The sequence below is a fragment of the Cyrtonyx montezumae genome, unplaced genomic scaffold (assembly GCF_038088225.1).
Source record: "Cyrtonyx montezumae isolate F1298 unplaced genomic scaffold, pur_monq_1.0 scaffold_7, whole genome shotgun sequence".
Taxonomy (NCBI): domain Eukaryota; kingdom Metazoa; phylum Chordata; class Aves; order Galliformes; family Odontophoridae; genus Cyrtonyx; species Cyrtonyx montezumae.
Window position 1 is genome coordinate 17129602 of NW_027072078.1, and position 26289 is coordinate 17155890.

General features: G+C 37.3%; 2 protein-coding genes across 2 annotated transcripts; one reads left to right on the top strand and one right to left on the bottom strand.

Annotated features, from left to right (window-relative positions):
- Positions 1–3839: 3839 nt before the first annotated feature.
- MDH1B (malate dehydrogenase 1B) lies at positions 3840–12811 on the bottom strand. Its single transcript, XM_065750448.1, has 10 exons — positions 12790–12811; positions 12278–12390; positions 11223–11357; positions 10917–11059; positions 9740–10242; positions 8514–8655; positions 7415–7578; positions 6627–6766; positions 5834–5918; positions 3840–3954 (listed from the first exon to the last, which is right to left on the bottom strand). The coding sequence occupies exons 1-10, from the start codon at positions 12809–12811 to the stop codon at positions 3923–3925; spliced, it is 1479 nt and encodes a 492-aa protein (XP_065606520.1). The 3' UTR covers positions 3840–3922.
- A 506-nt stretch (positions 12812–13317) lies between these two features.
- Positions 13318–23252, top strand: FASTKD2 (FAST kinase domains 2). Its single transcript, XM_065750447.1, has 11 exons — positions 13318–14102; positions 14513–14616; positions 16003–16111; positions 17096–17219; positions 18731–18870; positions 19173–19345; positions 19741–19901; positions 20361–20585; positions 21449–21533; positions 22514–22628; positions 23115–23252. The coding sequence occupies exons 1-11, from the start codon at positions 13422–13424 to the stop codon at positions 23232–23234; spliced, it is 2037 nt and encodes a 678-aa protein (XP_065606519.1). The 5' UTR covers positions 13318–13421; the 3' UTR covers positions 23235–23252.
- The last annotated feature ends 3037 nt before the right edge of the window (positions 23253–26289 follow it).

Consider the following 26289-nt stretch of genomic DNA (forward strand, 5'->3'; position numbering starts at 1 on the left):
GCAGCAACTTTGTGTTTCAGTCCTAAATAACCTATAAATATTTAAAATGATGGGATTCAGACTTGCTTTTATTACTTCCTCATTATAGAATACAATGCCACCATTTTTATCAAAGTCCCTCTTTAAAAGAAACACCACTGTTCCTTTTTCAGCATCACTCTATTTTCTTCCTTTAGCAAGGTTTACAGCTTGGATTCAACACTGAGTTCTGCAAGACTGCAGTTCTGCCCAACACCTACATAGGCACGCAAGTTTGCTTATACAGTTAGTACTAAAATGTGTGCAACATTATATGTCTCTGCATACTTTGACAGAAAAATCTATGTAGGGAAATGACTGAAATCAGAAGATCCTAAACAATGAATTAAACATAAGCCACAAATAGCAACCTAAACTCCATGTTTTATTGACAGATGTAAAAATACATAACTTGCCTCTTTTTTCCTCCTTTTGTGTCTCTACCAAAGGTATGTAAAATAAAGCTAGATGAAAATAAAAATGCACAAGCTAAAGTCAGAATTCAGTTTACTCGCTCTAGTAAGAACAGTATCCATAATATATTAGCACTTGATACTTACGTAGGATAATGAGCTCTCCATCCAGTACAGTGAAATGCTTACCCTATAAATTACTCATATAGATAAATACATTATACATACCTTCAAAGAAGGTATCAAGGTAAAGTACGTGCTTAAGTGTTTTACTCAACTAGTGGTCATGATGCAACTATAACATCATATGTGTTATACCCATTTATGAAAGACATTATTAACATATGTAGTCTTTATTTTTGTATACAAAACTCTACAGATGGTTCAGATCTTGACTGAAGTAGGATTGTTTGGCTGAAATGAGTTGGATCTACTCCACTGTTAGCATATCTACCTCATAATGAATACAATATGAAGGAAAAGGATCATCTGTCTACTAAAACATCACATCTGAGTTAATAATGGTCACTGGTAACTATTTCAGCCAGTGTTTTTGGCTGTATGTGCCCTTCACTAATATCTAAGAGCAATCCCATAACAAAAAAGGAACTATAAAATTAGTTACGAATGTACAGGAAAGAAATGTTACAGTCATAAATTCTAATCCCATTAACACAACTACTGTTAAGTGAAGTAGCCTTATTCTGGCACCCTACTATAAAGGGCAAGAAAAGTAACATGCTGTAACCACCATTTTGTATGTCCATACAGTTTCCCAGAATGTGTACTTTAGCAAATAAAATGCATTTTTAAACACTGTACAATTAAATTACAATACAGAGAAAGACAGATCAGATCGAGTAAGGCAGAAATCTCTCAATAGATCAACAGATGATCACAGAAGTCTCTCTTCTTTTGAAATCAGACAGACAACACATGAGAAGTGTTTAAAATATGTATAAAATAAACTACAATTACTTCTGTTTCCTTAGAAGGGTGAAAACATTCCACATTGTGTTCAAAGGCTGAAATTACTGTCTCCTCGTAAATAGAGTAACAGCTCTTACCTTTATTTCGGCTACCTCTAAAAGACCATAGGTCAGAAAACACCTCCAGAAAAGTCCAGTAGTTTCGTAGCACTTAAAAGTTGACTTCAAGACACAGTTCTAAAGGTTTTGCTTTTAAATGAATGCTGTTCTCAACAAATGCCTGGCAACAGCCAGATCAAAGTATCAGGTAATTGTCTTAGCAGTCAAAACAGAAAACACTAATTAATTAGTAATAAATATCTTTAATAATTCAAGATAAAACTTCTTTGATCTTTGTTTCAAAGCCAACTTTTCTTATCATTGGAGTGCAGTAATTTTCATTTGAGGGGGCTAAGCGTCTCCCAGTTGCTGAGAAACAGTGTTGCTATAGAGAGCGAAAAAAAAGGTGGAAGCTGGAACACTAAGGCAGAAAGCAGGCTGTAACAGTTGGTGCAACTACACAAAGAGAAAAAATAGTAAGCCCTAGTGTCAATGTCTTAGAATAAGGGACATTTCAATTACACAGAAAGCTTACACACTCTTCAGTAGATCCAAATATGGAGAATATATATAACATTTTTAAGATATATCCATTAACCTTAAGGGCCATTCTCATATATTTCTCAGTGTAGAACACATTTCTCAATATAGAATTCTACAAAGCTAAAAATATCTTGCATACACAGCCCCAGCAGTAACTTCTAAAAAAATATGTACAAGAAATTACTTATTTCTTATAGAAAAGCCACATTTGTCAATATATGACTAAGTCTAATGTGATATAATCAACTTTGAATATATTATCATATTTTACCTATCCTATTATTTTTATTCTGTCATACAGTCCTAAGAAAAAGTCAAGAAACTTAAATTTCTGTTCTGTTATGTTTCCATGAGTAAAGATCTGAATTTCCTTGCAGGCCACTTGTTAATTACTACAAATGAGTTAGTAACTACTAATTAGAGTAATTTAGGATCTAAGAGACATCCGAGCCATTTGTTTTCTCATTCTCCTCCAAATCTCTGAGGTGAGATTCTTTGTAGTTCTCAGGAAGTAACTCAGAATTCCAGTAGACTGCTTAGAAACAACACATTTCTACAATATATTTCTCATTAACAGCTGTGCATGAAATGCAGTTAGAATTATTATCTCCATAGGAAAAATAAAAGAATTCAAATTTTAAAAAGATTTTTCTATATTCCATATGGAAAAGTATAAATTTAAATACATTTTACAGAAGTTCTTGTCTTAGAATAAGAAACAAATCAAGTGTAGATTGTAAAAACTACTGATAGCATTCTCTCCCATCGGTCTCCCAAGACAACTCCAAATTCTCTTGAAGAATCAACCAATTTTCTGTGCATACAGTTCCAGAAACTAATTCTCTGGAGACCATTTCCAAATGAAATTAATGACTCCTATCCCCTTACTTCAAGCCTTCTTACAATTCCTGCCTCTACAACTTCCACATGAACTTCTCCATGAAAATACCCATACCAATGAAAAACCTTGCTTCTCCCATATACATTTTGTGTAAAAAACTACACTCTTACTTCCAACTCCCTTGTGAAATCCAGGTATCCTAAGCTCCTTTTTCTATGAACTCCTCCTTCCCCAGCAGGCAAAGAACACATAAACTCCTCTTGAATTCTGCAAGATGAAAGCTATCCCTGCTAAGAGTTTGAAGCTCTACTTTAACAGAAAAAATGAGTTATTCCAATTGCACAAGTTTAATTCAAAGAATAGGAAACTTTTTTTTTTTTTTTTTTGCTTTTAACTTTCACAAAGGACAAAAAATTAGCAAGCACAATCATAGTTCATTTATCATAGTCCCCATCTTTTAAGACACTGAAGGCATGAAAATGAAAGCAATTTCAACAACCCTTGTTAGACAAGGACCTAATTAATTGTATGTCTGACTTGAAATGTATGAGCAGTCCCTAGGAAACTAATGAAATAAAATAACAGAGATAAAAATATTCTTGTCACCAAGAAGGTGCATGCAGTTAAACTGTTATGTTAAAAAAACAATCTTGCCTAAGAATAAATATTTTCACACAAGAGCTGTTTATCATACTACTACCACCAGAAGAGGTGGGAATTTGGAATTACAAAACCACTGCTCTGTGATAACTTTGCTGAAAGTCATCCTAACATGGACATTTCAGACACTGAAGGATTTTTTCAAAACAGTTCATTCATGTGAAGAAGTTGGTGGACATAAATTAAATTCTAGACTCATTAAAGCAAGTGAATGTTTTGCTTTGGTCTCCAGATTAAGACTTCCACTTATACCGCTCTTGAGATATTTTTCCACCTACTGATTTCCAAGATTTGGATGAAGACAGCACAATAAAAGCTATGACAACGTTTAGCATTTCTTTGTAGTTTACTCTGTAGAGCAATCAAAACATTGTTTTAGCATGCAAATTTTCACCGTTTTCTCCTGAAGACAAGTCTTGCTAAACTGAGCCAGTAGGAACAGTTTCCATCTCTGTAAAAACAAAAAGCAAAAGTGGTATGTTTTTTTGCTAATATCCAAAAATTCTTAAACTGCAGGGAGATAAGCAGGGCACTTAGATAATTTTTGAATAATGTGGCCTTTGGTGATAATGTCAGAAGAGTAAGTCAAAACTAAACCGTCAGTTGCCAGCAATGGAGGGGCTCACTGCTTAGTATTTAAAACAGCTACAAGATCAGGGCAGCTCTAGAAAAGGAGTGCCACACAAGGAGAAAGCAGAGAGAAGAGGACACACCTATCTAACTGAGAATCATCTGTCTGGGTTAATCAAAATTACAACTAGAGGAATAATTACATTGTGCATTTGTCAGAAAAATCATCTTGCATCTGTAGTCCTTTTCTGAGAAACAATCATGGATAATAAAAGGGCCAATGTGCTCTCTAAAGGCTCTGTGGGTCAACCTCCAAATAGGTGCCCCATTCTTCAGCCTGTCCCTTCATGCATTCGATCACTGGGTAGGTAGATAACACATAGTAAGTGCAGGGACAAAAGCATTGGAAAGAATTCTAAAGAGAAACAGAAAAAAAACCCCAACCCTCAAACTAGAAAAAAAGAGCTGTGGGATTTGGATGTAGAAAGGAAAGGCTAGAACAGTGGGAAAGCCTGGAAAATATATGGATTTGGGAATCTGATTATAAAGATAGTAGAAGTTATGCTGAAATGAAAAACAGTCCAAACTAAGTAAGATAGAAGGAATACATAAGGATAACACAAAGGAAGAGGGATAAGCGCAGAAACAGCTAATTTGCATAAAAGGACAAAAGGCACAAGTGGGATATCAAAGAACAGTCAGGAAAAAGAAAGAAAAGTAAAAAAAGCAATAAAATGTACTGTTATCTGTTCTTACTTTGATTAATGATTATTCTTTCCTTTACACATTCTTAAGAGGACTAACAACTGAAAAGCAAAACAAGCAGGAAAAGCAGCACAAAAGAGACAGGAGAAAGTGTGGGGTTTTTTCATTCTGCATTGAAAAAGTAGATCACGGATTCAAGGGAGATTCACCATAGCTGTATCATGCAGCCTGAAGACTTCCCACACGCTCCTAATATTAGCTATGGATACTGGAGTTGTTCAATAGGTTTTTAGTTGAAAACTGTCATATCATTGCATATTGTAAAACAGCGTTGTAAATGATAAAATTGGCACTTGATAATAAACAAAGCAAAATAGGTCAATAACGTAGTGATTTTGAAAAGATCTTTCATCTATTGTAATTGGAAGAAGTGATAGATGTGAGTCCTCCTTTACTGAGATTGCCTTTCTTGTACCAAGAAGGGATCTCTCTTTTTATTTTGTCTGCTCTCTTTGGATATCTCAAACTTTTTTTGTTCTGACTAGCTTATAGACTAAAGATATTAAATGAACTATGATAAACAGAAAAATGAGGAATTTGAGTTCCAATTTACATTTTTCTTTCTCTGTTAGAAATTCACCTCTCTTCCTTGAGGGTAAAGAAAGTAAAGAATAGTTTCAAAAACCTTTGGTAAAGTATATGCTGGAAGTGCTATTCTTATCATAGTCACATGGTTTAAAAATATGTTCTATTCAATAATAATCTAAAATAAAATATATTCACTTTAGACTGGAAAATAAATCTAGTATTTTTATACCGAATATATTATTCATTATCTGTGAATGATATGAAAGATGTTTATAAAAATAAAGCAACTTCCACTCAGACTTGTCCTTCCTGTAGCATGTCCAGGATATATCAGACAAGCACCTGTTATTTATGTTCCTCCCTGAATGATTTTATATCCATTTTAAAAGAAAGGGACATAAAACAGGAATCCATTACTTAAATTCTCACTTAAAACTTGATTTTAAGGTTTGGGGGAAAAAACCCACCTTGAAACAAATCTTTTTCAGTAGTGAATTTATCTGCTGAACAAGGATGAATTTCTTCTATTTCCTTTAATGCAATGCGCTTTTCCTGAATGAAAAGAAAAAAACAGCTTTAATGCCACCTACTCCTGTTATTCACTCAAGTTTCTCACAAAAAATAAAATACGTTCAAACAAAGATAATTGGCATACATAACTACTGTGACTGAAGATGACCAATATTTTACCAATGCTAGGATATGGAATTTTGTACCGGTCTTTTTAGTAATTTCAATATTTAATCAAGTTAAATTCTTTCTCACTAAATGAAAAACAGCTAACAATGGAATTATTGCTTGCTGATTTTGTATTTGCTGAGGAATTCCTTTTTTATAATAATGTCTGGCCTTCATTCACAGAGAGACACAGCCATAAGCTTCCCAAAATACATGTTTCTTGGTACAGAACTACTCTGAATAAAACACAAAGTTAAGATCAGCACCACAGAATGTAAAAGCTTTAAAGCTAATATTTCAGTTTGCACAAAGCCTGCAAATGTTGGAGTGCAAATTTTACATTTCGATATGTAAACTTCTTTTCTCATCTCCTTTTTGGGGAACAGAACAATATTCTGTTCATTTCAATACATAAATACTACATTTTCTTTTTTAATACTCAATTTTACGTACATAAGCACGTGTGTACGGTTTGCATATGCAAACTATCATCTTCAGTAAGGGTCTTAGCACTCTGATTTATACTGCAGTGTAGCCATAGGTGGCACAATGGGCATACTATCAGATGCACAAAATCGTCACCTGTATCAGGTCATAGGATAAGCTTCCCAGAACTTTCTGTGTTTTTTCATTAATTTCTAATTCTGTCACAACTTCCCAGGTACCATTCTGGAACCTCACTGGCATAGAGAAGACAATCCCTTCAGGAATGCAAAACTGACCTGCAGAAGAATGAAAATTACCCACATATATTTATTTATTATTATAGATCACATTTTTGGCAGTGTCAAGAATAAGCCCTACAAATTGTCTATGACTGTGCAAGATCTCGATATAGAGCCTGACTGACCACACAATTCAAGGACTAAAGGGCTTCCCTTTGACTGTAATTCTGAATTATAGTTTGATGGACACATAATTATACACTTTAAGAAGTGGACAATTTAAATCTTTTCTTTCATACAAGGTTTAAATGGCTGTTGTGTACTACTCCATTTACTGGTGTGCATATCTTCACAAGAAGAACATGCCTTTATACCTTTGGCTCTAACAATTACAAAGATTCCATCTCCAACCATATACATGAAAAATATAATTTTAAAGACTAAGTGACAATCTGCAACAAGCTGATATTAGCCTAAGATACACATTTAAGAAATGAATGTCAAATAATGAGCTCAAAATAGCATAATTGTGTAGATTTGCAGGCTCATACAGTGAAAAAAATTCTCAATCTCCAATGATAACTATGATTTTTTTAAAACAAACAAACAAATAAATAAATAAAGGATGAAAAATGTAACATTATAGAAATAGGGGAAGGTTACAAGGAAGCTATTAAAGAATATCTGAAGCAGAAGTAGACTTACCTGTACTAAGTATTCCCATAGAAACAATCTCTCCAGGAGGAGAACCATGAAACCAGTATCTTAGTGCCGTGGCTATTGCATGAGCAGATAACATTCCTGCACAATGGCAGACACGGGACCTTAACGAACTCTGTGCAGATGTAAATTCTGAATTGATCCATTTGCTGACAAGGAAAAAGAGGGGAAGCCCTGAGATGACTGTAGATAGTTTTCTAGAGGACAACAGAGCTAGAATCAAGTGAAGATAATAGTTGCATTTTATTCAGAATTTGCTGAAGGCAACGCAATTGAAGGCAGGAAATAAGTATAGTAAAAAGTGGCTAAAGAGCAGACAACAAGCATTACTTGTCTATGAAAGGTCATTTACTCAAGTTATGACCTCTATTATTATTGCTATTCATATTTGTTACTGTTTTATGTAAGAATCCAGCCATGCACCATAATCCCCGCTAGGCACAGTACTTGTAAAGAACAAAAGAAATATCTGCTATCCAGTAGACACCGGAAGACTTGAAGCAGAGCTGGAGCTCTGCACATTCACGCCTGAGTACTTGCAACATCAGCTGCCCTTTCACTCCTAACATCCTTTCTCTGCTATCTCCTTCCCCAAGAAGCTATTTAGATGCCATGTATTTTTCTAACACACATTAACATATCTTATGGGAAATCGACAACATCAGTTCCCTCATGCCATAAATTCGATGTAATTCAGATATAAGACGCCAATATATGTCTACTGTTGTTTCAAAATTTTTTCATGCATTCTAGACATCTAATACACTATGTGGCTTTTCATTCTTAAAGACTACTATGTAGGAATATATAATTGTGTACAAAGTTGGCAGGGAATCAGACCTACGTATAGTAGCAGGAACTACTCAACTTGACCTCACGTGTAATTGATTTTTGTGTTCTTCTTCCAGGCCTTTTTTTGCAAACTCAGTACTTCAGCTTAAGTTTTCCTTTATGTACAGTGCTAGTCAAAGACAAATCTTGAAAACAATCATCATTCTTGATTTTCATTTAAAAGTTCAGATAAATTCAGATGTAGAAAAGTTATTTAGTTTTACTTTAAGAAACAAATGTGTACTGTACATACCTATCATAAATCAAATTCAACAAAGGACGTGAAAAATTAGCTGGGCCCCAAATAGCACTGTCATATCTGTAAAGCTTTGCATGTGACAAATCAATGTAGGTACAGCCAGTAACGTTGCCCCAAACAATCACATCTTTAACTCCTGCAACAGAGGAAAATATGTAGATGGACAAAGAGAAAAACAAATATTTTTACAGTATAGATTGAACTGGATTAATTCTGGAAGTCCTTTTGAAAATGAACTATTTTCCATTTCATTGTTTCATTTTAAATAGCAACAATGTTTACCTCTGAAAAATGCACCAAAGTTCTAGGAAACATATGAAACCTTTTAATAATCTGTAAAGGAACTTAAATTAATATCATGTTATTATATATAACAGACAAAACCTAGTAAACATTTATCTGATAGAAAACAAAACAAATCATATGACAAACATACAACAACTTTCAATTTAAAGTTCCGTACAAGCAAATACAGATCATTTACAAGAAATCTATTAAAAATATTCCAAAAATGTAATAGCTTTAGTACAAAATGAATTTCTTAAATAAACTGTTGATAGAAAATTCTTCCTACTAACTTATCATTCTATACTATCAGGTTCCCAAATATTTACACTTGTCACTGATGTTCATACCACTGCAGCACATCAGAGAATCTTGACGCTGAGCAGACCGTTGGAACACAGTGCTGCAGTGCAGCCCAGAACTCTGCAAATATAGCCAAGCTATGACAACTAACCCAAGAAGGAGAACTGATTAACCCAGAAATAATACTACAACACAGATTTCCTTCACTCTCATTGTCCACACAGAAGCATGTTGTCATTGATGCCATTTTTATTCACAGCTAGCAAAGTAACGCACTGCAGAGCATAAATGGGATTGCAAATGCAAGTTTTAGATCCTGATCTGCCACAGCTCAGTTCAGCTTAGTATATTGCCAACATAGTATAGGCACAATAGATGGGCAGCCTACAAGAGCTGGCAAGAAAATTGACTTTTATGGGATCAGGCAGAGATCCATGTAGCAGTAAGCAAAGAGAATGGTAGCACCTGCTAGTCGCACCCTGGCATTCTGTACAGCTGTGTAACTCAGTGTGTGCACTGCTGTGTTTGCAGTTTTGCACGTACACCAACTGTATTGTTCTATGAAATACGTGCTCTCAAGGATGTCTATCCACTGACCTCCCCAAATGCTCCCAGAATGTACAAATACTCACCTGCCACGTTCATATTAAGCTTCCTGGCCAGCGTGGCTTTAGCTGCACTTTCCCAGGATGTTGCAACAGCAATGACATTTTCAGGCTTAATGGATGGGCCATACGTGATAATCATCATTGCCTTAAGGTTTACAAAGGTCTTTCCTGTTGAAATTATTCTGACTTCACTCTTTGCATTCTTCTCAATCAGGGGAGCATACACTCGACAGATCTCACTCACTGTTCTAATGCAGTTCTCAAGGGTTTGAGTGTCTCTTTTGAAAAGGATATCATCAAGAACAATGATAACATCAGCTTGAAGAAAAGCCTTGTTGATATTAGTGTGCCCTGAAATACCACGGAGGAGTGGGAACGCCATGTCTTCAACTTCCATTACAATACCAGAAAGATGTTCCTTAAACTGGGCAGCATCAAGCAAATGGATACTGATTTCCGTGGTCATTCCAAACACATCACCACTTGCCAACAGGGGGATAAGTTGGTAGCAGGTTGGAGCCGATGCACTGACAAAAGGATACAGACAAACCATAGTTAACCACTATGCAGGGCTTGTACAAAAGTATTACATCAGTAAACACAAAGATCTCACCTTTGGATTCGATTATGTTTAAAAAGGTATACAGCTTGGACCCTTAATTGCTCTCCCATTTAAACATGTTAAAAATTAAGAAGTTGGAATGTTCTTTCACTGGAAGGTTTTCATCCTATACGTTTCAAGTGATGTCATTTAAAAAATAAGTGTCACTAAAGAACCATGAATTTGTGGGTTTTTTTAGGTATTTTAGGTTAGGTTTTTTTTTTTGGAGACTAGGGAAAACACATACATTTCTGTGGCTAGAACTGCAAAAGACTATTTATTTAAATATTCCCAAAAATATTTCATAGTTGCAGTACAAAATTCCTAGCTTGTTTTGTAAATACTTGCTTTTCCACAAGGTGATCTGGGGGGCTTGCTGGTACCTGTTCAGACACTTAAACCGGAACAAAACACAACGAAAATAGAAATAATTTTAAATTTACACACTGAATGGTTATAGTGAGGGATGCAGGATCTAATTCAAAACAATAAATTATATGATTTCATGTATGACCTCAGCTCGTTATACCTGATGTGATAAGAAAAATTGTATTCCTCCAAAACAGAGTGAAAATTCGTAGATACTCTTTTTACTCTAACCTGGTGATCCAGATCTGCAAAGGGTTGATAAGACTTCTAATCTCTTCCTGCTCTTTTTCAGATTCCATGTGTGCCTGTAAGTTCTCCTCAGCAATGTCTAACATTTCCTCAGTCAGCTTCACTGAGGTGATGCCATAATAGTGCTAAGAACAAAAACAGACGTTCTCTAATCAAATGACAGCTCAAACACAGCAAGGGAACACTAGGAAGGATAGCTTTATTTTACATCTGAAGGAGAAATAAAAATGAGCAAAGTTATAAGAAGACGTAAATGGTGGGTTTACTGTATTAAAAGTAGCTCATTACCTGAGCATATTCCAGAAATTCATTAAGTCCTCCCAGAAGCAGACCCTTGCCTCCACGGTCCAACAGTTCTCTCCAAATGATTGGAGACCATTTGTGCTCCCATCCATTCTTTTCACAAACATCATGAAGCCACTGCTAATGAAAACATCATCCCAGAAGATTTTAATATTTGTTCACATTAGAATTTATGTGTTACAGCTATAAACATTATTTCCTCCCAATACATAATTACAAAGTGTTTAAGACTTACCCACATACCAGCGTGCAAAAAATGGCAGATTGACACAAAGTTACACTGATGTACTACAATATTTCAGCAGCAGAGCAAAAGGTTTTAGTAATTTCCACTTGTCTTTACTGCTGTAGTTTTGCTCTATTATTTTAGAGATATTGAACACAGAACCATTGCAAATCAGCAAGGAATCTCAGGATTCTTCAAGCAGGTGAGTAGGGAAGAAGTGGGTAACCTCTGCGGGAGGGAAGTAGGCTGCAGAAGTTAACTGCTATTCACTTTACTATTTGACTTACTTGGCTGAGATGTCAAGCAAAGTACAATGGGTAAAAACATCACAGCGCTGTCTGTCTTGTTAAGTAATACTGCAAATTCTTTTCTTTTTTCTTTTTTCTTTTTTTTTTTTAATAGGGACCACACTATGGATGCAGCAATATGTAAAATAGAGCATATAGCAAAGTACCCGGAAAGGTCTGTCCATACTGTAAATACGAGAGATTTAATTTTATACTTCCATTGTAATTCCAAGCCCTTGAATGCCAGCAATCCTCTTGAAAATGACAGTGAAAGTCAGAGAACGCAAGAAATTACTGTGAGCAGCCACATATTCTCAATAAGAAATGACGAACTTCAGCTTCTTACCAACTAAGCACACGTGGCTCTCGTTCTGTGTCCCTGTCCTGCGGTAAGACTCGCAGCATTCAAACTTTCCCTCAGGCTGGGAAGCGTGCAGCGGCCGTGCTCGCACACCCAGTCGCTGTCAGAGCACAGTAAGACGTACTAGAGGTCTGCACGTCCCCACGTCTGGATCAGCGGCCCTTACCTGCCACCTGTCGGGGTGCAGAACCGCCTTGTGCACGCTGAGGGCTGGCAGCTTAGCCTGCAGGCAGTCGGCCAGGAGCTCGGCTTCGGCGTACTGGGGGCAGCCTGCCCTGCCTGTGAAAGCAGCACAGCTCGGCTAAAGGAACGCGGTGACTAATAAAAACATGTCCCATGCTTTTTGCACGGTTCCAGGTTCACGCAGAGCCTGTGTAACAGCCGGTCCCACACGAGACAGCATCAGAGCAAGTACATTAAGCAGCTACGAAAGGGTAATGTCAGGGGCCAAGCAATCCTCATCTCAACAAGAGTAGTACTTCACCGCGCGAGTGTCGGGGAGCACGAGAGGCAGAAGCTTCCCGACAAAGGGTAACGGGGCCGTCTGGAAAGCGGCTGCGGCGGCGTGAGACAGACAGCGCGCTAAGAGACATCAAGGGCGAGAAAGGCAGCAGAGCCCGCCGAGAAGAGAGACCGCCACAGCCTCGCGCAGCACACGGCACGCAAGGGCCGCCTCACCCGCCAGCACCAGCTTGGCCATGCGCACCACCCCGAACGCGAGCTCTGCCGTCGGCACGGCAACGCGTCGCGCGCCGCGACCATTTGTCCCTCGGCGCGCGCCGTCCCTCTCGCGAGGCTTGCCCAGAGCGTGCGCGCCGAGAGCGGATAGGTGTTATGGCGGCGTGGGGAGCGCGGTAAACGCTCCTGGGCGGCGGAGCCGGATTCTCTGCAGTCACGCGCGTGTACCGCGAGCTGTGCGGAGCCGCCGCACGGCCCCTGTCCGCGGGGCGCCGGCACGCGGCTTGGCACGGCAGCAGTGTGGCCGTCCCGGGCCGGCGGTGGGAGGAGGTTCTCCCTCCTGGAGCGGTGGCTTTGGTCGGAGGAAGAGCGTGCGAGTTAACGTGCAGGAGACCCGGTCCCTCTGCACATCGCTTCACAGCCGCGGTTTTTGCTTGTTTTTTTTTTTTTTTTTTTTTCGTGCCGGTATTACTGAATTATTTAAGCCTGAAAGTCTGTTGTGTATCATTTCCACTTGACCTCACGTGTAATTTATTTTTGTGTTCTTCCAGGCCTTTTTCCAATGGTAGAATTTCATCAGGTCCCTCACCTTGAGTTAGCGTTTTACATCTGTGTGCGAGACGTTTACAAAAATGAATAGTAAAATCGGGTATTTGTTGAGCACAGTCAGGTACTTATGTCGGTGCAGGCCTGTGCCCAGGCCGTTAGTGCCTCCCAGCATGCACGCTGCGCAGTGCGGCCCGTACCAGGATCGCCTGGACGATGTGAACTGCAGGAAATTGCTTCCAAATCCTTTTCCCTCTCTACATGGATCAACTCTTCGATTTCTGTCTCAGAAGGCGGATGTTTTCAGTGCAGGTGATGAAGCAGAGCAAGACAAGAGTAGAGAGGCTGCGGTGAGCGAGCAGGCTACGCACAGCTCCTTGGAACTGAAGATGCTGGAGGGTGATGCTCAGAGCTTCAGAGTGAAGGCAGTGCTGGATCAGAATGAGCAGTTTTTTAACAGCCTCCAGAAGTGTACCTGTCCTAGCGACGTACTGGACTTGGCCGCTGAGTCTGCTGTCTGCATTAAGCAGTTCACGAACTGTTTAACCACCATGTGGAAGCTCTTCAGAAACATGTCAGAAGACCGGCGGCGCTACGAGAAGCAGCTCACCTTTGAGCACCCAGCCTTTGTCAGTCTTTGTCAGCAGCTCCTGCGGGATTCCAGAAGGATGACACGGGGTGACCTGGTGTTCAGTTTGCATGCTGTGGTGAAACTTGGTGTTCCTCAGAACACTCTCTTAGTCCAGACTTTGTTGAGGGTGTGCCAAGTAAGTATCAAAACCTCCATGGAAGTTTGGGCTAAAACACTACCATTAGCTTTTTGAGGCTGTACAGTGTCAGAGAGATTTGGGTTATGTCTCTGTTTTAGTCTGATATTCTGAGGAAAATGACAAATCTAGTTAGAAACTAATTAGAAAATAAGTTAATCTGCGTGCAAGTCTAGTTTCCTTCATTTTTTAAACCACTGGCTAATTGCACGCACATAACCGAGAGACTTATGAAAAATCATTACCCTTTTCAGATGAAGTAGGAGACTGTGAAGTCAATGGAGAATTAAGCTTATGAGCTGAACTGTAGGGGAAAGACAGGATGGCAGGTACAGACTTAAAGTTATTCTTTTCAGAAAGTTTTACTGGTTTGAAGTAATCAATCTAACATTGTGAAAACTCTTTAACAGGAAAAGCTCAACCAACTGGATAACCGCTGCATGTCAGTTTTGGCAACTACGTTAGCAGAGATGGATAAAGACAAGAATGTGAGCGCTCTTCAAGCTGGATTACAGTGAGAAAAATATCTTACACGTTATTAGTATTTAAATATTGTTTGAATATATGTGTCTTAAAAATAATCGAGGGATTATTAAGTCTGTACATAAAAGATGTATAGTAGTTCTAGGATCTAAAGCTGTCTCTTACACAAGATAATGGCTGTACAAGGTGGGTATCTTTGCCATTGTCTATTCAGTTCTAAGCAGGAAGACTTTTGATCACACAGGATGTTAGACCACTCTGCAGCAATGAGTATTCTGACTGTATCTCCACCACTGTATTTTGTTATGGTCAAGTCCCCTCTCTTGCCTCTGTTTTACCTGTGTGTAAAAAGGAGGTACTGAAGCTAGCTTAAATTATAAACTATTTGGGTTTTTTATCATGAAAAATATTGTTCAATAGCCAATGACTATTTCCTTTTAATTTAGTAGGGAAAAATTAAGATGAAAACAAGTTCTGATTTTATCTATCTATGAATCCAGCAGAGCTTTCCTGCAAGTGCTTTGTCAGAATAACTTATTTGATTGTAATGATTTTCTCTAGGCCAATGAGATTTGCATGGGTATCCAATCTTCTGACTCACGTGATTCTTTTTACTGAGGCTGTCACAAAACTTGCAGTAGTTTAGTTCTTTTGGTCCTCAGTCAGGACCTTTTCTGAAAAGATGGGTGTGTTAGTGGCATGCAGAATGCAGGTTTTCCTGTAAGCTCAGGTACACAGTTCTTGTAGGTAGGTGGATCTCCTGTTTTCTACCAACAGGCTATTCTGTCCGTTTGAGGGAGCAGCATCTGCAGCAATGAATTTCAGAGCAATATATTGCCTTAGACAGTGACACTTCATACTTCAGTAGTTGTGTAGATACATTTGAGAGTTGATTCAGAGACAACAATTACAGTACTTCTCTCTGAGCGAGAAAAGGCCTTCATCATGAGCTTATGTGTTATGATATCCCCTTCTGTCTCTGCAGCTCACAGAACAGCTTGTTCATTTTTTTGCACCAGGCTGTTGTCCATGTCCGTTTGTAAGTTTCCTGGATGTTATAAAACATGTATGGTTTTCTACAGAAGTGTTAATTCCTTAATGCTTAATAGCATGCACGTTAGCATTCACATGTAGTACCAGGGAAGGTGTTTCTGATAATTCAGAGTTTGTGAGGGAAAACATTTAGATATCAGGAAGCATTAGCAAAACATACATATGAACCAGTATAATTATTTCCAACTGTGATGCAGCCCCATCATGTAAAATTGTGCTAGTCTTGCAAGTAAGTGGTGTAAGAGGAACAAGGAATTACTGCTTTAACTTTTGGAATATACTAATGAGGAAGAGTGAGTGTACCTACCTGTTGGGCTGAAAATAAAGAAACCGTCTCAAGGCCTCGCATTTCTTTCTTCATCAGATTACTAGTGGAGCAGCGAATCACAAGCATCAGAGATATCTTTATACTGCAAAACTTGATGAAATGTATGGGAAAGGATGTTCCAGTCTTCCTGAAAAAGAAATTAGAGGTAAACTTGTGGGGGGGTTCATTTTTACTTTCATAAAGCCTGTGCTTTTGCATCATTTTATAAATCGTGTATGGTTCCTTCCAGGTGCACAAAATAAATACACAAAGGTTTTGGTGTATGAACCATGGTCCTGCAATATATGTGTAAAAGGAACTTAAATTTGGAGCTGGGAGTATTACCCCATGAAAAGGGGCAAAAAGCAATGGAAATTGCACAAAACGAGTTGAGAGTAAAATAGCAGTTCCCTTGCTTCTCGTTTGGGTTGGCCACATAGTATTTCAGAACATGTAGGCTGTTCCCTGATTCCCTTGACCAACCTGTAGCTGGAAGACTGACAATACTGCAGACAATGTCTATTATAGGTGCATTTTGTGTTTACCTCGATATACATGCAGTAAGAATATTGTTTTTTTAATATCCAGCTAGACTCATTTTTACTGTCACTTCTATTAGTCTAATTGCTACTTCTATAAATGAAGTCCATTCTGTGGCAATAGAGCTACTCTTCTGTGTCTCAGTGCACATCTGTAGCTGGATGTTTGTATTAAAAATATGCTACTTAGTATGGGGTTGGATCATGCTGGAGACTTACATTTCTCACACACATCCAAACTAGTAATTGCAGTAATGTAAATGCCAACTGTGTTAATTATATTTCTGCTACTACTTTTTTTTTTAAGAGTTAGCATAATGTGTATATTCACAGCATCTGAAAATAAGTTTTAATGAGACTTTTTTTAAATCCATATGAAGGTAAATCGCTGTGAACTCAGTGACAGATCTAAAAAACTTGATCTACTCTAATTGTGTACTGAGAAACTGAAAGAAGTTACTTTGTTTTTTCTTTCTGTTGTTCCTTTTTCTCTCTTGTAAAGTCTGAACAGGTTAAGAAATTTGGGAAGTTTTAGTGAAAAGTTTTTGTTAAGAAAATAGTGGTAGTGCATGTGGAGAATGAAGGATTTAATAAATTCTAATTCACTCTAGATGGCAGTTTTGAGAGAAATAGACCACCTGACTTACCCGAATGCTCACCGTGTGTTCTTGGGTCTTGTCGCAATGAATTACTGTTCTATTCCAATCCTGAATGCCTGCAGTCAAAAGATCCAGGGTAAGAAAAAAAAAAAAAAGCATTTATTAAATTTCCTTTCCATGTGCCAAGTTCTTCCTCATTATTGTTTCACATACCTTTCTTGATTTCCTTTAAAACTCGGGAAACATCCTTTTTTTACAGGATAAGATAGTAATGCAGAGTGATTTCATAAGTGTCAGGACAGAAAAGTACTGATGGATAGTGATAACAAATAGTTCTTGTAGTCTCTACCCTTTTAACGTTTTCTTGAATGATATATTTTTCTTTGATTTTCTCCTGTATGTATTATTTAGGAAAAAAGAAGTCAAGGTAGATTTCAGATAAGCTTTTAAAACTAATCTGAATGGGAAATAGATATTAAAAGATAGATCAGTGGTCTAGAGCAATTTATTGATAAAGTAAATGGAATATAGTTTTTCCCTGTTTAACTGGATTTCATTCTTGAATGCTGATTAATAATTGACCTCATGCTGCAGCTTAAAAAAATTTAAATGAAAGTTAATGCTCTCTTTACAATGCTATACAGAGTCAGGATGTATTGATTCACACTTAAAATACATATGAATGTGTCTCAAAAACCATTAAGATAGCAAAACAACATTCTTAACAACTAGGAAACAAAAATGTTTGGGTTGTTACAGTCTTTATCTGTTCTGTGAATTAGGATGCAGTCTTTAACTCTGATATATTGCCTTTTACCATAGGAGTCTACCACACAGACATAGACTACATGGCATTCAGGGTCAGCAGCTACTCAGTACATTTTTCTGCATATTCTCAGGACTTGCTGCATGTTGAGCAAATTATGCTCTGGGCACACTGATTTATTTCTTGGTAGAAACTAACCCTTTCAGAGTTGGAGATAGAATAGGAAGAAGAGAGAGGGGCATCCTTTAGGTCCCATGGTGCAAGGGAATGTGCTAGCAGGTTTTACAAGATCTGCTCTGTTGCTGGGACTTTCAAGAAAACAGTGCCCTCTTCCGTATCTAGGGACCTGACCATAATTGTAGTAACTGTGTATTTCATAAATTAAATTAATTTTTGCAGCAGTGATGACCCAGTGGTGATATTCATTTTCTAATTACTCAGCAGACGGAAATTCAGATCTAAGTGTCCTGTAATACAAGATTCCTTTGGCCTATAACTAGTATTACAAATCACGTCATCGAATGCGCAGCTTGTTGTCTTCAGTTGCAGTTGTCAGTACTCAGCACTTCAAGAAATGAGGTGTTTCGTGCTAAGCCTAGGATGCCACTGAGCACAACTCAGAGGATGTGAATTCAGTTATTTTCCTGCTGTCGTCTTCAGTCCTCTGGCAGGGGAAGCAGTGAAGTGTACAATTGATGATTGTACAATTGCAGTTGTGCTCTTTTCTCCTGCAGTCATTATCTTTTATGGCATGCATGTCACTCATTGCAGCAAACAATGTAGGAGTTCAAAAAGAGCATTGTTTCTTGGTACTTCATCTTTTTCAACTCAGGTTTTCATTGATCTGTATCATTTCTTCTTTTTTTGCTTTTATGTTACAGAGAATATTCATGATGCTCCATTTCGGCAATTAATTGTTATTCTGGAAGCTTGTCACAGTCTCCAGTACCGTAATATAAAACTGTTTTCCGCAGTTGCAGACTATGTTAATTCTGTTGTCTGCCTTTTGGACAAAAGACAGGTGAGTTTGAGACCAAATCATTTGTAGTAATAGCAGTAAAATGAGCAGTTTATGGTTTGTTCTCTTACCCTTTTTCATGTATATCTTTGGTCTCTGAAAACAAGATTTGTATGAATTCCACTTTGAAGTTCATGCAGTTAATTTTCATAGATTTTTCTTTGACTTACAGAGTAAATTAAGAAATAAAAAGGTTATGTTAAGGTTTTAAAAGTTTGCTTTCATTAAAAATACTTTTTATTGAAAACAAAAGATAAGATCCACTTCACTGGCTTTCTTGACCTTATAAAAATGTCTTGTTTTAGATTATCCATTTTCTCTCTGCCTTTGAGACACTTGGCTTTCAGCCAAGTGAACTGATGGGTGTTCTTGCTGAGAAAGTTACAGAAGACTCCGAATTTCTGGACTTGAAAAGCCTTTTGATTGTTCTTCGAGTGTATTCACGGCTCAACTACGTTCCCAGAGACCAACATCATTTGTAGGTTTTCATTTGAGAATGCCTTATGTTACATAGCCAATATAGAGTAATATAGGAAATATATGGAATGGCAAGTGTGTTTGATTTCAACTGTGAAAAAGTCCATATCTGGATTTATTAATCTGTAAGGTAAATTTGCTGTGCTTTTAGTATTTTTTTTATACTATATAAGAATGGTTTTCTATACCTGAAAATGGATACTTTCTTGGAACTAGACTGATGAAGCTACTAAATCTGTTGATAGGCAACTGTAGCCTCAAAGATTCTAATGCTAGTGGTGGATTAAACAGCATAGGATTATACAAGGAAATAATGATTTCTAGGTTGCATTTTTGAAAACTACATCTTATATAGCCTTACTTGTGTATTTAGATATTTTTCTTCTGCTTTTGAAGGTTTTATGAGACTCTTCATAGCTGCTTGAATAAGTACCTTCCCCAGATTTCCAACGCAGAACTGCTGAAGGCAGTGTATTCACTTTGCATCTTAGGATATATTCCTCATCGAGCACTCGATCAGCTGCTGAAAAAGGAAAACTATGAAGAACTTGTGTCAGGTCAGGCCTTGCTTTGTCGTATTATTTAAAAGCATAGTGCATCTCCATAAATAAATTGTTTTAATAGTGCTAAAGTTTATACTTAGACTTAAGACAAACACCATTAGCATTAAACATTACATTTGCAAGAAAAAAACTGATGTAGTATCTGTGATCTAAGTGACACCACATTCTCTAATTATGTACTAGGGCATCAAGTTTACTGTCTTGGGCTCCATGGTGGCTACAGTTTAATAGTTTGCACAAATGAATGTGAGATTGGTCAAAATAGTAGAAGTGTGCTGAGAGGTAAGGGTTCTTATCTTCAGCAGATATTCGGGCATTTTTAAAAACATGGGAGATCTTAACATTTGTAAACCAATTTCAGTACCTGGAATCTGAACAGATTCTGGACAGACTGCAAAATGAAAAATGCTGTGGGGTGATACACTGAATGTAAATTTTTTTATTCATTCTCAGGTGATCTTTACAAGGAAAAAAGGGAAACGATGCTTCGCTGTGTGAGAACGTGTATGGAACTTGATAGCCCTTCCTTCTTGCAGCCTGCATTTCTGCCAACAGAGAATTTCTCCTCATTAGTATCATCTATTAATCTCAGAAAGGCTCGGGAGGCACTGCTAGAGCTTCTGGGAGATGAGAACATGTTTCGGCAAAATGTCCAGCTGCCATATGACTATCATATCGGTATGAAGCCAAATTGCTGTCATATGTCATTACTTTTTAGTGCAGATTTATGATCTCTAAAATAATAAGGTGGTAACAAATCTGCATAGATTACAGATGAGTAAAAGGTTAAGTTTTGAAGAAAGTCTTTAAAAGATGATTTCCTTGACTGCTCAGTCTTATTTTCTAGGGTACTTCTGTTAATGTCAGTTTACTCAAACATGATTGCTTTTGTTTACAAAACTGATTTGGATTTTTTGTTGAGCATCAGCAAGCAGATTTTAACTGCATCCAATGTATCCAACTATTTCAGATAGTTGACCTCTTAGTACTAAAACTAAATTTAAAACAAAAAGTCACCTTCTTTTGTTCTCTGACTTGTTGCTCCTTTTAAGCTCTGGATAATGTGTGGGTTCAGCTTTCATTTATGAAATGGGATATTGTCTTTGAAGGGTGATCATTTCATAACATTTGGTTTCTTTTACATTTTGATTTACATTTGCAGCAACCCAGATTATCAGGTTTATTGTGATATTTGTATTAATTTTCTTAAGCATTTCTAACTAGGAATCAGACTAAAGGACAATCTGAGTAGGTGTGACAGACTCAGATCCAAACTAGTTTATTTAAACTAAGATTTCATTTTCATAAACTTATGTCCACAATTTCAAAATAAAACCCTCTTTTCCTGGAGGTGTGAAAGCTGTAGCTGTTCAGATTGACAGCAGGGAAGGAAAAGCCATCAGTAACTTAAATTGCTGGAGAACAGAGATTGGAAACAGCAGTGACAGTATCTGGTAACTTTTTCAAAGAAGCTACATGGGTTGTTAATTATAAACTGTTGCAGTGTTTAATGTTTTGTTGGTTGTTTTTTTTTTTTTTAGATTTTGAAATCTGTATGGATTCAGGAAGAAAGAAAGTGCTCCCAGTAATTGCAACAGACAGTCATACCGACATAAGTGTTCAAAGGTGCCTTTTTTTAACTGGATAATTTTTCTAGCAGGCTAGTTTTGCTTTTATTTATTCTATCCAATTACTATTTCTACTGATTTGCGGAAGCAAAGTAGATGGTTTCTTATTTGTACTCACAGAAATGTACAGAAATTGTCATGCATTGATTGAGCTGAGGAAAAACAACCCATCCAGCTCACTACCTTGTTCTGATAGAGGCTAATTACATTATAGAGAAGGAGGCAGGAAATTTCACAGGAAGGATAGTCTCAACCTCTTGTAATAGATACAGATTTTGAAGTATGATTAAAATTGGGGAAAAAAAATTATGGTGTAAAATTCCAAGTATTTCTGTGTCCAATTAAAAATTTAGTTATATTTCTAAGTCCCCAAAATTTGCTTCCCAGTGATATATTTTAGCAATGAATTCAGCTGCTGAAATATAATTTGAAGAAAAAGCATCATCTTGTGTGAGAAAAGATGACCCTTTGCTAACTGAAGTGGGACATGCATCATTCTAGTAAGGCTTAACTAGAATTGGGTAATATTAACACCTGTGTTCTGGATCACTGTACAGCAATATATTTTGTATCATTTGCTTTAGCTAGTGAATTGTGTAATGAAAATTGTTTTTCAGGTATTCCTTTTCTTACCTTTCTAAGTAGGATTTATGTCAAGAAGTAACTGATCCTGAATATTAGCAAATGATAAAAGTAGATGAACAAGCTGTCAAAATAATGTGGAATTTTGAGTGAGCTATTTCCTTCTTATGGGGGAAGTGGAGATCTAAGGACTTAATTCTGCTCTAGGAGTCTGGGTAGATGCTAGTACTTTTGTGAAGCTCACAAATATAAAAAGTCAAAATTAAGTCTGGAGAAAGAAAAGGGATAACAAAATGTGCGTGGTCTTAATATTTTGCCTTTCAGAAAGATACCTATATATTCTGCAGTGTTAAAAGATAATACTGAATCACGGTCTTACACTTTTCTTGGTTGTAGATTGGCTTTTCTCTTTGTTCCTATGTCTGTTTTTTGTTTGGGTACAACACACCCCCAAGGGAAACTTGCAATGAAGAAGCGGCACCTAAGTAAACTGGGCTACCATGTGATTCTGGTAAGAAGAGCCCTTCTGTTTTCTCTTGTTTAGATCATGTTATCAGCACAGTGATGAGTATGTTTATTTGGCAGAACAGGCTCTATTGGGAATGATGGTTATCCGAAGTGATAACCGTGTAGCATATCTACTTACAAGGTGTCTGTGTCGTAAAGAACAGAAGAGCTCTGAAAGACAAGTACCACTTAGTATTGGCAGTGAAATAAATATTACCTTAGCTCAAGAATGAAAAAACAACAAAAAATAAGGCCTAGCCACTGAATTGTTTGTAGCTAAAAATCCATGGCTTATTTCTATGGGGGGGTTTTGTGGGTGTTTTTTTTTTTTTTGCTGTTGTTTGTTTTAACAGAATTAATTCTTCAAATTAACTTCTCAAACTACATTAAATCCCTGTGGCCATGATGTCAGTGAAGGTTTGGATTATGAACAGGGTTGTTTGCTGAAGACTCTAAAAATAATGTTTCCTTTTGTATTCCCTTGTTCCAGGTCCTAAACAAGAAGTTTCAAGCATTGACGAATGAAGGTGCAATTGAATTTTTGAAAGGAAAAATCTATGCTGAAAACATTTCTCCTTTTTCTGGAGTGAATGTGTGTGATAATAATTAAAGTAAACCAACAGTTTTAGGTGTCTGTCTTTTTCCTGTTTAAATAGTAGGCTAATTTAAATAGAAGATATAAGCAGTTTTGGCATAACTGCCTACCCCAAAGAATTAAACTTCTAAACCTTTAGGTCAGCCATGTGTGCTGTTAGTAGGAGGTTTCTTTAGTAAAACAACTACTTGATTAATCTGAGGAGTATCCTGGGCATCTATCCCTGTTGAAGTAACATAATTTTATAGGCACTTCCTCTTTCTGTGTTTCAAGTCAAACTCTCCCATCATGAGCAAGTTCAGAGTTTTGAAATCACCATTTCAAGCACAGTTGGAACCTAGCCTACAAGCAAGCACTAGAGACATTTTCTCCAACATCCTTTCCACATTTTCTTCTGCATTAACCATTATGAAGAGCTCTAGCAAATAACTCAGCCTTAGGGATGTATTTAAAAATTTCAAAGTTACATTGAAAGTTCCTAAAGAAATCAACACCCAGTTTTCAGAAGTTTGGGCAAAAATGGTTCAATTAGTTGCATGTTCATTCTTTTGAAATTTTTTGCTCCACTGCTCCTGTTACACATTTTGAGGCATCTAGCCTCAGAACGTGTTTATGTCCTTATAAGCTCTGTGTTTCCAGTAATCTCCACAACTTCTTAAAGTGGTGTTGCAGTACTCCAGTTTGTTGTTTGTATATTGTGATGCACCTGATCTGTTGTGTAATAAAAGAAAATAGCACGGTGGAATTTATTATGTTGGCAGAGGCCTACATGTTCAAAACAAGACCTTTGAACAGGCAGAGCAGAAGTAACTGGTACATCTTCTCTTTTCTTGATAACATTTATAGGTTAAATACCTCTATCGTGCTGGAGTACATAACACAAGAGTGGAAAGTCTGAACATAACTGCATTTGCAAGCAACAGCTTTTTTTTTTTTTTTTTTTTGTCCTGCAGCACAATCAGATCTTCAGTCACAACTTCTTGTGCCATAACCACAGCTAAATCATGAAGGGAAACAATACTTTCAGCAGTGACTGCATGTTACCCAAAGGGGGTGCCCTTGCTTCACTTGATAAGCTACAAGAACTATGTTCTTTGTCTTTCTGAAGTAGGATCCACACGTGGATAAAATACTACAATGATGAGATGCAATGAGAAGAAAGAATGCTTAAAAAAAATCACTGCAGCTTTAGAAAGAACATATAGATAAGAGCATGATGCACATTTATGAAGAAAATTAATGCAAATATCAGTCTGGCATATAAAGCTCAGATAGCTGTTCAACATTTCAGTTGAACATGAAATGCAGCAAGAGCTGAAAAACAGAACTTCTGCAATTGCAACACTTAATAATTGTAACTTAAGTTTATTGTGCTATTTTTGTATTTGCTGCTTGAAGAAAATATTGCTTATACAAACACATCTGGAAGTCAGATGGAGGACCATTCTGATGCTCTTTGCTGGCCAGTTAATCACAGCTGGCACTGGAACAGGTGAAAAATACTTGTCTGTGCTAGAGTGGTGCTCAAAGCTGTGTTTGAGATAGCATTTTGTGTTGTTCAAAGGTGAAGCCTTGCAAACTAAGCTACTACAGTGTCAGCTGTGGCTCTTACCTGGACAGGGGAACTGCTCCCTCTGCTTCAGGCTTTAAAGTCAGGCTCTCAGTAACAGGTTCGTCACTCCACCTGTTTAGAGGCAAGAAAGTGTAGTTACCTTGGATGCCAGCAGCCTGGACAGAAGCTGACAAGACAGTGGCACAGCACCTCACACTGAATTGGCTGATCATCTTTACTTTCATATTTCTAAACATGTTACAGATAGATGGATACTTTTGCAAGCAGTGTGGAAGTATAGTGGTCTACCTTAATGATCACCTTGCTTATTAAAATATCTCACTTTACACTACTGTAGTACTTTTTATTGTCACCTACACTGATTCAAAGTTAGAAGCAATACAGCTCTTAAGTCTCAGGCTATGTGAGCTTCCTGAATCTTTACTTCTGCTTCAGAGCTGTTCTGCTTCAATGTCTTAAATACAACCAGATTTCTTAGTGTCCTATTCATACAGTAAAGGAGATGTGGTTATTGCAACAGAATGTATTTTAAAAGCTTCACCTCTCCCTGAATCATGCTTACTAAAGTCAGAGGGAAAATATTGACAATAACTTTGCTTTAGATTTTGTTACTACACGGATTCATGTGTGAAAGGAGCAAACCCCCTTCTTTTTAGCCTAAATAGATGTATTTAGCCAACCCACCAGTGAAGCTAATGGGATATGACCTGCCCCCCCGTTTTTTTAGTTACCACTTTCACAGTCTGCCTGCAGACTTAAGGAGGCATGTGTTTCTAACCTTTATTCACACTCAGAACATTTTCTAAGTTCAGTAGCTGGAAAATTTCTTCTGAATGTGGAAGCTTGAATATGGCTTTACTTTATACAGCATGTAAGTGTATCTTATTAACAGATGGAACCCAGATACTTGCTGTGGTGTTTAATTCACTAAAGATATTTCAGGGGTATATCCAATCTGTAGCAAGTTCTCAACCCCATGTGAAATGAAAGTAGATTATTTAGTAGGTAAACTAAATTGCTCACGGATGGGAGGATCCTCAGCGAATTGAAGGCTATTTAAAGGAGATAAAGCAATTACAGGACTTAAAGTAATTATGTAGCTATGAGTTAAAGATAGTAGAGTCAGCTGCATGGAGTAACCATTCAAACAGACTCATATATAAAGGCAGCATGTTTTATTCCTGATCTGCAAGGCAGTCTGAAAAGTAGACCAGATCCACACAAATATTTCCTTCTGTCTGAGCTATGAAATACCAAGCTTGAGTATCTATACTGCTAATCTCAAAGGAAAAGATACTGCCTGTTACGACTCCCATTGTTTTTTGAGATGTCCTATTTGACATTTTTTGATGCACAAATCTTACTTTGTTACAAAATACTAGAATGCAATGATAAAGCGGGCTTTTCCTTAGAGTAAGCACTGACTATTCACCTCTTCAGTTCTCCAGATCATTTGAAAAGTATTCACATTAAAAAAGGGGAAGAAGCTCCAGTCAC